Below are 12,851 nucleotides of genomic sequence, written 5' to 3'. Positions count from 1 at the left end.
AGGCATAACCCCTCTGCCCCCTATTCTCGGGCTCAAGGAATTCATGGAGTCCATGTGATGCCAAGATAGACTTGGACTCTCTCCAGTTAACAGATGGACGAAGGAGACGGGAGGTGAAGATGGCCTCCAAGAAGGCCCCACGGAGCTCTAAAGCCAGACCTCCTCCAGTAACAGCTACCCTAGAGGAGTCTGCACTTCTGGATGGCAGAAACCAGTGATAACTATTAATTGATCCCAGAAGCAAGCTGGCCAAGACCACTCCTGCCCAAGCATCTATACGGGGAAGGAGGAAGAGAGGAGAGCTGTGAGACCAGCGTTCCCATGGTGACCATCTGTGGCCGGCTCAAGGAGATTCTCATTAACAGCCAGGCAGACAGTCTTAATAGGCTTGATAAGGGCGTGTCCCTGGAGAGGAGGGCGCGGAGGAAATCAGGTTATCGAGAACATGGTGAAGGCTCATTTCCCTTCTGCCACTTCTCACTCAGCTGCCATTAGATACGCAGGTCTGGTGGGGGAGGGGCTCCTGCAGCGTGAACCTAGAAATAGATGGTTTGGGCTTCTATACTGAAAATACAGATTTCTAAGCTCTACTGGAGAACGGGAATACAACAGGAAACCCATTCCTCACCACTGATTCTCCATCCCAGCATCCTGGAGGGGATTGGGGACCCATCCTTTTATGTTGTCTATGCAGATCAAGCCATTCCTTGCTTAGGGTCACAGCTGTCATGGTGATAAAAGCAGAATGGAATCTGGGTCTCTTGTCTGTGCGATGGAACGTTGGTCCTGCTTTCTTTTAGTACGTGGACCTCACTGGAATTGCAGGTACCCTAGGCCAGACAGAGACCTAAGAGCGGTGATAATCTCAGTGTGTGCGGTTCTCACAGGAAGTCTGGATGTTGATGCCACCCTTAGCTGACAGGTTAGGGAGCAGGGAAGAGGCAGAGCTGGCGCCTGACAGCTGCACCTCTCTGAGAGGAGCCTCTATCACATGGGTGTAGTTGGTTCCGGATGTGTCGAAGGGACACCCCACAAAGCACCGTGCCTCCTGGTTGCTGTGGACCCATTTCAATGACTCGTCTACAGAAGCTGACCTCAGAACAATGACATAGCAAGGACACAGATTTCCTCGGCAGGTTCCTCCCCTGACTTAACCACAGCCCTGCCATCTGGGCTTAGGACCAGTCAGGTGATCCTAACTTACCCCTTTGCTGGAAGGGTGGAACTGGGGATATCAGAAGAGAGACCATCCTGCCGGGTGCTTACTCACTTGTCCCTTCAGGGCATTCTCTGTGCCTCTAGGGCAGGGACACTGCTTCCACTCTGGCGCTTGGCATGGCAGCTTTCTGGAGCTGCACAATCCCTTATTGATGCGCCCAGCCTCTGGCTCCAATTGCCTTGCCAGTGAAGTCACACGCCACCTCCCTCCCATTAGCCCAGTGGAGAACAGAATGACCTTAAAAAAAAAAAAAGTAATGGGTCACCTCCTCAGTCAGAATGGCCTTGCCAAACAGTGAGTCTCCTGGAAGCTTGCTTGCATTTTCCCCCATCCTCCTTCCACTCAAGAGGATTCAGCATCCCCTCCTCGGAGCCCACAGAAGAGGACAGCAGAATGGAGAGATGCTCCATCCCACCCCCCATATGAGATGGCCTCAGTAACACGCCCGCCCCACATCCTCCATCGTCCTAGGATAAGAGCCCAGAGATCAACAACTATCAGAGCCCAGGAAGAAAAGAGAGGCATGAAGGTAGAGCCCTGGAGTGAGGACAGGCACCCACTTAACCCACAGAGATGGAGTAGGGGCCCATTTTCTCCCCCTTGGAAACCAAAAGCATAAATTCATCCTCTATCCGACATCATCAGACAGCAAGTTCTGTGAAAGGAAGGAGGAGCGCGTGGTGGGGTGACAAAGAGGAGCACCATTGTCCTTGCCCTCAGACAGGTTGTCCCCATTACCTTCTCTCCATCATGGTTTGTCTTCTGGCTTGATTCTGTCCCTGCAATAAATCCCTTGGGAGCAGAGTGGTGACTGAGATGTCATTGTCCCACTAGGCAAGTAGATGCTCAGTAGGTCCTTAGCCAGGCAGGCAGCCTGTAACATCAGCAGCCAGCCCGCTCTAAGGTGACTTGGAATTTCCACTCACTGAAGGATCCCCGTTGTCCTCAATGTCAAGGACAGTGATGTCATGAGGCCTGCCTCCAGCTCGCTCACTAAGGATGGATTTTGAAAGCTCTGCAACAACCTCTGGGGACACTAGTCATATTCTGTCTCCGAAACCAGCGTCCACGCGACTGTAGCCGTGAGATCACCCACCCTTGAATTCAAGATGCCGTGGAAGGGGGTCAGAGCCTGGAAGCAGGGTGCATCAGGACCAAGAGGCATCAGGACCAGGTGTGTCCTGAAATGAAGCCGGAGCCCTGCTGGTGGTCAAAAGTACTCAAGGGCCAGCCCTACCTGCCTGGAGACTGGCCCCTCCCTTCCTGGACTCCTGTCCCAGCCCCACTGGCTTTCAGTCTTTTCAGAATTACTGGTCTTGGCAGGAAGATCACATACAGAGGAAAGTACCGTGGCGGGAAGCTCCATGGAGCCTCCTGCCTTTGCTCTCGGGCTTTTCGTTCCTTTGTTTCCAGCCCAGGCAGACCTGGACAAGTAAAAAGCAGAATATCTCTTGATTGCTCTGAAGGCCACACCACCTTGCTCATGGAACTTTTTTAAAAGCCATACCATGGAGACTCTTTTGCTAACAGCCTGCATGCCCTCTCATTCCTGCCACGTACCATCCCTTCTTCATGTCCTTTTCTCTGCCTCCTCGACTCTCTTGGGCCTAGGTGAGCCCTGGCTCCCTGAAGGTGGCCCTTTCTGAGCCTGCACCTCCTCCAAATCTCTTCACTCTGGTGGGAAGACATCAAGTCTCCATGACTCTGCTCCAAAGCCCCTACCTCCTGCTCTCCCCAACAGCGCTCACTCTGAAAAGGCAGCCCACAGTGCCTGTATGTGTCTGATCTCTGCACCAGCATGACGTGACATCACGTCGCTTCCTCATGCTATCCTAAGAGAAGACACTGAAGAGTCCTAGAGGCACATTTTGTCTCTTCTCCACATCTGTTTGAGCCAAGTCTTGCTTTCCATGTCTGAAACCTTACTATCCAAGGCACAGTTCACAGGCCTCAGCCCCACAGAGGGATTTGTTGGAAATGTGGAACTTGGAAAAGGTAGGGTTCCGTAGTCCAGCACCAACCCGGTTCCACTCACAGCATTGAAAGAAAGTAACGGAGGAGAATCCAGGCTCTCAGCAGGAGCTCGGAGCCACAGCCTACATCTTCTCATAGAACATGCTTTTGTGTAAGAGACAAACAGTGTATGAGGGACCGGAGTGCTGGGTCCTCAGTGCTTCAATATGTTAGGCCTTTGTCCTGCAGAAGTGGTAAAGTTCACTCTTCTCCTCGCTCCCCAGAACCTCCATACTGACCCTCTGCACCAAGACTCCCTCCTCTCTCAATGGTATCAGATGTCGGATGGCATCTGAAGGGTCCCTTGTCATTTGGGGACATTTGGATTTCCCTGGTAACATCTCTGGTGGTTACTGGTCCTGCCCTACTGTGGAGTCTCCATCTTCCCAGTGATACACCTTTTCCATGAAGTATTTGTAGGTCTGTTCTCCAACCTGGCCTGGCTCTTCTGTCAAACTCCACATCTGGGAGAAATCCCCATGCCTGGTGCTATTCCCGCAACTCCTCACCCCAACCCTGTGTACTAGGACAGGAGGAGGCTGACAGTTAGCTGGTCAATTGTGTGCATTAACAGTGTTCTCCTTCTCTCCCCCTCCCAATGCTAACCCACTGGAACTAACAGCAAGCATTCAGAATGAGTGTAAGTGCCTCGTGTGCCTCCATGCCCTGGAGCCTCTGGGAGGTTGGAGGGAGGGCTGAGGGCCTGGCCTCTTTATTGCCTGTGGGTGCTGCTCAAGCCTAGAGCCCTATAGTGAGTCCTCTGCCAATGGAAGATAATGTGCCCAGAGCAGGGAGGATGGGTAAGTGGGCAGAAGACGGTCTACAGATGGCAGCTGGGATTGCCACAGCTACTATGGTGACTGGCACTGCACCCCTGGGCAGAACACCAGCCTGCTGGTCCACAGGGAAGCCCTTGTGAAGCTCCAAGGGACTGAAGCCTCTTTTGGCTCTTGCCTCAGCAGTGTGGCCATCTGTTGAGACTCGTGGCTCAGAACCATCGCAGTCCTAAGCTCTGCAGTCATGGCTGGTTTCGTTCCTGTATCCACTCAGCACACATTCAGTGGGGACTGTGGTACCCTGTGCAATGTACTGGGCACTGGGATGTGATCCTGGGTGATCAGAGGGAGCCTGGATCTTCTTAAAGGGTTCCTGTGCTCCACCTGCGACATCCATCCCTATCCTGCGGCCCTGTTTAAGACACTGCATCTTTAGAATAGGGTACTACTCATACCTGCTTGCTTGCCTGCTTGCCCAGGTGACTCCTGGTGCTCTTGACTTTAGCCACACCCTAAACCAAGTCCAGGGCAGGTCCCTGAAGTTCTGACCCTTGCCACGTGTGTCCTGTTGCAGTGACCCAGCCCCCGACTATCACCAAGCAGTCGGTGAAGGACCACATCGTGGACCCCCGTGATAACATCCTGATTGAATGTGAAGCTAAAGGGAACCCCGCCCCCAGGTGAGTGCAGGGGGAGGGGCCTGGAAGTCACTGTTGAAATGACTCACTCCTTGGTCAGACATAAGGCAAGCAAACTGAGAAGTTTGGCACAGAGCTTGAGAGATGGCTCGATGGTTACTAGTGAGTGCTGCCCCTGCAGAGGACCTGAGCTCAGTTCCAAGCCTCCTTGTTAGGTTGCGCACAATCACCTGTCACTCCAGCTCCAGGAGCATGAGCTGCTCCTGACCTCTCAGGCAATCCCATGCACACACCCCCACACCCACATACCCGGACACACACCCGTACACACCCACCCACACACACATACCCGGACACACACCCGGACACACACCCCCCCCACACACACCCGGACACACACCCGTACACACCCACACATACCCACACATACACACATACCTGGACACACACCCGTACACACCCACACATACACACATACCTGGACACACACACACACATACCCGGACACACACCCATACACACCCACACCCACACCCACACACCCGGACACACACCCATACACACCCACACATACCTGGACACACACCCGTACACACCCACACATACCTGGACACACACCCGTACACACCCACACATACCCACACATACACACATACCTGGACACACACCCGTACACACCCCCCCACACACACCCACACACATACCCCCGCCCATCCACACCCACCCACACATACCCACACCCCCCATAAACATACCCCACACATACCCCCTCACGACCCCCACACCCACCCACACATACCCACACATACTTAAAAGTAAAACAAATCCTTTCTAAAATGTCTGGTTCATCCATACAAAAACTTGCCACTGACACTGACCAGGTGCCACACAGGAGGGCCGGCTTGTGAGAAGCAGATGTGAAGTGGCCACGTGGCTCAAAACAGCTGCACATAGAGGCTCATGGGAAAGTTGCTTCATAGCTCTGAGCCTCCATTGCCACCTCTGGGAATAACAGAACTGCCCTTGTATTGTGGGGCTTTTAACAGATTCAGCAAAGCAGGGACTTTAGCTCATTAGGAAATCAAGATGAAGATATTAGAAGGCTGTGTCTATTGCAGTGAAATCCTGCAGTCTCAGTGTGCATCCCAGGCTGGCCTCAAACTCATCCCTCTCCTGCCTCAGTCTCCCCTCCTAAGTACTAGGTATGTGCCCTAGACTCAACTCGATGTTATTTTCAGACTTTTGGTGTCATGTGCTTTGCTGTCCTGTGTGGCCATCCTCCAGCCACGCTCAGTTTATGGGAAGTCCCTCTACCTAGCTAACTCAAGGCTTTCATTCTGAGCTTGTGTTTGTCTCAGGTGTGAAGTCAGTAGACAGGAAGGAAAAACCTGTCCTATCCAGACTGTGATGTGCTGTTACCTGGTCTTATTCATCCGCCCCTCTTCCTCCGTGGCAGGGCCAGTGTCTTCCTGAGGAGAGGTGGTGATTTTAAATGCCCCCCCACCAGTCTCCAGTTTGGTTGAACCAGGGTTTAGACCTACTCCTTGACTGCCAAGGCCGGATCTGTTTCTGCTGAATGACATATTCTGGCAAAGTGAAGATTTAAATAATATGTTCCATTTTTAAAGTGGCAGAGTGTGTCCAGCATCGGGGGACCATGCAGGGCAGAGGTTTGCTCTGCCTCTGGGTTTGTGTGAGACAATCAGACCAAGATTGATGAGCCCAGAACCAGCAGGAATTCCCTCATCCCAAGTGGGAGTCACCCAATAAGGCCAGTCAGGGCGCTAGTGAGCATGCCTCTAAGATTGGTCTTTTCCACTTGGGACCTCTATGGGGACAATGACTCTAAGCAGCCATTGCTGTGTTTGTACCACATCAGCACAGGGAGCCAAGAATGTGTGTGGCTGGCTGCAGCATCCTCCCAGGACAAGCTGAGGGACATGGTGGTGGTGATGGCACCTTTGCCATGCTAGACAAGTGCTCTACTACTGAGCTCCCACCCCCAGACCCCAAGTCTGAGCGGGGGCCGAGGAACTGACCCATTCCAGCCCCGTACATATGGGTGGTCTGGCCCTTATCATCCGCAGCTTTCACTGGACTCGAAACAGCAGATTCTTCAACATTGCCAAGGACCCCCGGGTGTCCATGAGGAGGCGATCTGGGACCTTGGTGATTGACTTCCGCAGTGGCGGCCGACCTGAGGAGTACGAAGGGGAGTACCAGTGCTTCGCCCGAAACAAATTCGGCACGGCGCTTAGCAACCGGATCCGCCTCCAGGTGTCCAGTGAGTGCCAGGAACAGGGCTGCTGCTGGCTCCCTGGTGGGTGGGGGCATGCAGGAGGCCCTGCCCTCCATGGGTCTCTCCCACTCCAGAAAGATTGCTTTCAGAAAGAAAGAAAACCTTTCAGACTAGCCTGTACAACCTCTCCAGCTCCTCTGTGCACCATAGAAGGGGAGAGGGGAGGCCAGCTGGAGATGAGCATCCACTGTCACAACAAACGTCTCCCTCCTTTCAGGATCCACCCTCCACATCCTCTCTCTTGCCTCCCCTTTTCTCCCACTTCCCCTTCTCTTGAGCCTGCCCAGTTCTGGCCATCAGCTTCACTTCCCCCTCCCGTTTCTCTTTAGAATCTCCTCTGTGGCCCAAGGAAAACCTAGACCCCGTCGTGGTTCAAGAGGGTGCCCCCTTGACGCTGCAGTGCAACCCCCCACCCGGCCTCCCATCTCCAGTCATCTTCTGGATGAGCAGCTGTGAGTGCAGAAGCCTGGCCTCACGGAGAGCCCAGTGCCAGGGGGTGTGGTGGGTCGGTTGAGTGGAAGATGTGATGGTCACTGTTAACTGTGAACTTGTGGGGCTCTAGAATCTTCGTGGAGACAAATCCCTGTCTGTAAGGGGTTTCTAGGTAGGTTAATTGAAACAAACAAACAAGGCCACCCTAAATATGGATGGTGACCATTTCATGGGCTGGGATCCTAGATTAAATAAAAAGGAGATATCAAGCCAAGCAGTAGCCTGCACCTCTGCTCCCTTGCTGTGAATGCTGTGTGACCAACTGCTTCATGCTTCTGCCACCATGTCCTCCCCACCATGGTAGACTACCCCTGAATCTTTAAGCCAAAACAAAAACACAATAAAAGCAACAGCAACAAAACCCTGCTTTAAGTTTGGTCAAGAGAGGTGCTGCCACTATGGAAACTAACACGAGGGCTCAGTGGGTGGGGAGACCAACTTGTGAGAAGCAGATGTGAAGTGGCCACGTGGTGCAAAACAGCTGTGCACAGGGGCTGCTTGTTGTAAGGGGAAGCGGCGGGCTGCGTCCGGCCGCCCGCACAGCTAGCTTATGCCCCGAAATAATTACACGGAAACTGTATTCTTTTAAACACTGCCTAGCCCATTAGTTCCAGCCTCTTATTGGCTAGCTCTTACATATTGATCTAACCCATTTCTAATATTCTGTGTAGCACACGAGGTGGCTTACCAGGAAAGATCTTAACCTGCATCTGTCTTGAGCGGGAGAATCATGGCAACTCACTGACTCAGCTTTCTTTCTCCCAGCATTCTGTTCTGTTTACTCCACCCACCTAAGGGTTAGCCTATCAAATGGGCCTAGGCAGTCTCTTTATTAATTAACCAATGAAAGCAACAGATTAGAAAGAAATCACTCCCACATCAGCTGCTATTGCTGTACGGTCACAAGCAAGTTGCTTCAGAACTCTGAGCCTCTAGCTGCCTGAAGGTGGCACACACCTTTGATTCCAGCACTCAGGAGGCAGAGGCAGGCTGATCTCTGTGAGTTTGAGGCCAGTCTGGTCTACAGAGTGAGTTCCAGGATAGCCAGGGCTATCAAAAACGAAAACAAACCAAAAAATTTTTTTTTAAAAAATCTCTGAGCCTCTGTTCCCTCTTCTGAAAATAAAACAGAGCTGTGTGCAGGGCAGGGGGCAGGGATGTGAAGGGAAGAAGGGTTCAGAGCTGGACCACACACGCAGGACATCCTTGGTAACTGCACTGATGAAGATGAAGAATAACAGAAGAAGGAAGTGAATGTTTCCCAGAGGATAACCAGTGGTAACAGTCTTGTTTCATCCTTGGTCCATCTGGCTTTACTCCAATCCCCACACTTAAGTCAGGATGTGAGTTCCAGAGTGACGCTTTCCATAGGTGCTGAAAAGAGACAGAGTTTGGAGCAGGAGCCAGGTAACAACACCCAGAGATTGTTGTGAATCAGTTGTGGACCGATGCTCACCTAGCTCTGGAAAGGCTTCGGTTTTTCCCCCATTCTCAATTAAGATAATAGGGAAACACTAATAAAGAAGAAATGAACATTCCCTGCCCTCCACCCTGGCCCTGCTCCCGCTCTCTGGCTCTCACCCCTGCCCATCTCTCTGGATTTCCCACCCCTCTCCCTTCATGTCCACCTGCCTGCCGCTGTTCTCCCTCATTCTGCCCCTCCCTCCACTGTCCATCCATCCATCCACCTATTCGTCTAATCACCCATCCATTATCCTGTAAATCCGTCCACCTACCTGCCTGCTGTCCATCAGTCCATCTACCCTTGATTGTCCAGCCTGTTCCCAGCGGGGCTGTGCGGGGAGGCAGTACTGGGAGCCGTTTCACAGGAGAGGATGGCTTTGTACACGGACCCTGTCACTCCCTTCTTTCTTACCTATGTGGGGAACAATGCCTGGCTGTCACTGGTGGGCACCTGTAACACCATATTTATCACTGAGTTAGGGCCATGCCCTCTCTCGAGCAGATCTCATGATCCTCTTTTTCCTGTCCTCACTATTACCTCCCCAGCCCAGAGCCCTGTGCGCTTTCCCCTGCTTTACAATCTCATTCATAGCCTTAAACACAGCCTCAGGTAGCCTCAATTGCATGCTTTCTCCGGCTCCTCTCTCGCTTCAGGACAAGCCTGGACTCCTTGACTTGGGGAGGCCTCCTTCATGACCCAGTCCTTCTCCAGCCCTTCTCCCTCATCCTTACGTGCCTCAGCTCTGGGCTAGGCCATGACATTTCAGTCTCAGACACACTCATCTAGCTTCTTGAGACCTTGAGACCTCTGTCTTCTGTGCCTGGCACAGACATGACAGGCTTCTGTCAGGACTCCCCAGAGGACAGGGTCCCTTCTGCTGCCCCGCCCCGCCCTCCCTCCCCGGTGCCCTGTCCTCTCCACACCGCCCTTCCTTCTCTCCTGCTATACTGAGGGTTTGTCTTTCTTTCACCAACCCCCAGAACATGTGACCTGTCACGCAGTAAGCCTTCAGTAGATCTTTGAGGAGAGATTCGAAGGACCGAGCACCTGGTGGGGAACAGTTGGCATCACTGACATGAAGAAGCAGTTGTGGGAACAGGAAGTAGATTAGCCTGGAGTGTAGGTCACTCCTGATGGTTTGGAGAGCCAACCCTGTATATCAACACTAGGTCCCGAAAAATATAGTGATGTCACATCCTCGGCCACCCGGGATACCGTTCATTCTCAATCCTGGACTTTACTATCTCTAAAACCAGAAGACCTCTTAAAATCGGCAGTGCACACCATCAGTCGGCATACATCTGACAACTATAATTGAGAATCGCTATCTTTGTCAACAAAATAAAAGTCCATACTATAATTGATGATTACAAATTTTGATTAAATGCTACAAGGCCAAGATCAGATATCCATAACACACTATTGGGAGCTCTTGTGTGCTCTGGCCCCAGCGGGGTACTGAGTATGAGGATGAAGGAGCATTGGCTGTTGCCCGCACAGTGTTCCCTGTGTGTGCACTTGGCTCCTGACTCGAGGAGATAGCACAGGTGGCTTGTGTTTTCTCCCTTGGGCCCTGAGGTCAGTCAGGCTGTGGCATGAACTGAGATCAGAAAAGTGTGGTCACAGAGCCTGGGCAAAGGGAACATGGCCATCTGGGTTTAAATGTACCCCTTTGGATGCATTCAGCCTTTCCCTTTGCTATAAGGAGTGGACTCACCCTGCTGCAGGATTGGGAGGAGCTGACTAAATGGTAACAAGCTCCAGCCTGCATCTGGTCTCATCAGAAGAGCTGATTATCACTGAGTCGGTCTGCTAACTTCCCATCATCCCTCTGCTTCCCCACAGCCATGGAGCCCATCACTCAGGACAAGCGTGTCTCCCAGGGCCACAATGGGGACCTCTACTTCTCCAACGTCATGCTGCAGGACATGCAGACCGACTACAGCTGCAATGCACGCTTCCACTTCACCCACACCATCCAGCAGAAGAACCCATTCACCCTCAAGGTCCTTACCAGTAAGTGTGGGCCCTGCTCAGGGCCTAAGCCCACACATCGTGCATACCCGCGGCTCACCCAGAATTCTTCTCTGGCTCATTGTGCCTGAGCCACTGCCGCTGCCTTATGCAGCATCTCTGGATGCAGAAGTCTTGAGTCAGACTTGGTCCTGTGCTAGACCAGTGCTTGCTCTTCGGTTGGAATCAGAGTCACATACCAAGGTCCAGCCCTGTCTTACCTCGGCAGGCTTGGGCTGTCTGGGGCCCTCAGTTCTCATTCATATACTCCTGGAGTTTGAGATGACCATCAAATCAGGATCCCTATGGTACAGTCAGCTTATTCCTTTTATTTCTAGTCATTGGTTATGTGTTTCCAAAAAGCCAGTGCATAAGATGCCAGGACCAGCGGACACACAGAACAAATTGTGTTTCATTCTGTAAAGTAATGGATGTGTTGTATCACAAACTGCAGATTTATATTTTGCTTTGTAGAGGTTAGTTTTTATCCCCTGATTGTTTGGGGCTAAAATTGAAGCAAATTAGCATTCCCTGACCCACTACAGTGGTCATGCAAGCACAAGTCAGGCAGAGCTTTCAGCCACAGTCCTCAGCTTCTTCAAGATGTCGCCTGGGTTTGTTCACACCATGGACATGTGACATGGCTGGAAGAGGCCCTTCTAAAGAGTCTAATCTGTCTGACTCGTGATGTGAATGTCATTGTCAGTGCTGTGCTGTGGATGGTGAGGAAAGGGAGGATGCCATGCCAGGAGGACCACAGGTCACACTGAGGCTGAGCCTTGACGTCCCAAGGCTACCTCCACGGACTGATGCTGCCCTGCACAGTCCCTTGGGGAAAGCCTGGGTAGGCTTGTTAGGCACCGACAAAGACCTCTATGGTCTATCCTTTTCCTCAGGGACAGAACGCCCACCCATATGGAGAAACTTTCTCTTGTTTGCTTCTCATGGTTTCTTCCTCCTTTTTTTTCATTTTCTTCTTTTCATTTCCTTTCTCTGTTCTTTCTCCCTTTTCCTAGCTTTCTTTTCTTGCTAGTCTTTCCCTCTGAACACTCCTCTGGTCACCTGCCTCCTGGTCTGTGATATGCCTTTGCCCGTGGGTTTTGTCGCCCATGACAGGACAAATAGCTCATGGGATTGCTCAGACCCCAGCAAGGAGCCCTATCTGCTGCTGCAGAGGTGCTGGCTTTCTGACTCCTGAACCAACCCCAGGAGACCCCTGGGACAGGAAATTGATTTACCTGCTGGGCCCCCCTAGGTGACTTCAGGTGGCTATCTGCCAGTTGACTGAATGAAGGAGGATGAGGTGGTCTGCCCAGGTCCTCTGAGTACCCTCAGCCAGGACAGGGCTTGCAATGAGGAAGAACAGTGCTGTCAAGAGGATGACCTTGAGCAGCCTTCACGTCCACCTGGAAAGGGTATCCTGGAATCAGCCTGCAGCTCCAGGGTCTGAGCCAGGCTTCATGCTGTTCTGGGCAGAGTCTGGGAGCAGGTTCAGGTTAAATGACACTTAGCAGTGGAACTTTCCAGAACAATCTTTTCTCTAGAGGACGGAAGGGATGCTTGCTTTTGCCTCATCCTGAGTTGCCTGTCCTGTTGGAAGCTCTCTCCTCCCAATGACAAGAACCCCTCATGGTGACCCAAACAGAGTCCTGCCAGCTTCCTGGAGTCCTCCCAAGAGCAACTTTGGCTGGAAGCAAGTCCTGGGCATTTGAGCCAGCCTAGCATTGGGCATAGTTTCTTAAAATAGCACAGTTGGGCTCTGTTGACTTTCCTGTCTAGAAAGGGCACAGGCTTTCTCTGCCGTCTTCAGAACCAGGTCTGGATGGGAAGCCAAGCAGTCTGCCTGTATTCTGCCTTTGGGGACAAAATCGGTCTCCTTACACTGTTTTGTTAGTTGCATCCAACGAAGGGGAGAAAGATATACACATATGTTTAC

The 12,851-nt window shown here is 52.1% G+C and overlaps 1 protein-coding gene across 10 annotated transcripts in view; it reads left to right on the top strand.

The window, feature by feature from the left end:
- The window catches only part of Nfasc (neurofascin), a 162,852-nt gene that overhangs the window by 84,041 nt on the left and 65,960 nt on the right, over nucleotides 1-12,851 (top strand). For 8 of the 10 annotated variants that reach the window (XM_041648806.1, XM_041648812.1, XM_041648808.1 and 5 more), the window contains exons 4-8: nucleotides 3,855-3,872; nucleotides 4,583-4,688; nucleotides 6,734-6,930; nucleotides 7,275-7,397; nucleotides 10,748-10,918. In XM_041648806.1, coding sequence (XP_041504740.1) covers nucleotides 3,855-3,872; nucleotides 4,583-4,688; nucleotides 6,734-6,930; nucleotides 7,275-7,397; nucleotides 10,748-10,918 — 615 coding nt within the window. The remainder of the gene's footprint in view (nucleotides 1-3,854; nucleotides 3,873-4,582; nucleotides 4,689-6,733; nucleotides 6,931-7,274; nucleotides 7,398-10,747; nucleotides 10,919-12,851) is intronic. The other 2 variants (XM_041648810.1, XM_041648805.1) reach the window with 1 other exon arrangement.

Source organism: Microtus oregoni, unplaced genomic scaffold (assembly GCF_018167655.1).
Source record: "Microtus oregoni isolate MIOR12 unplaced genomic scaffold, Mior012 000003F_ref0000135, whole genome shotgun sequence".
Classification (NCBI taxonomy): domain Eukaryota; kingdom Metazoa; phylum Chordata; class Mammalia; order Rodentia; family Cricetidae; genus Microtus; species Microtus oregoni.
Note: the sequence above shows the minus strand (reverse complement) of the source record. Positions and strands in the feature narration are given on the sequence as shown.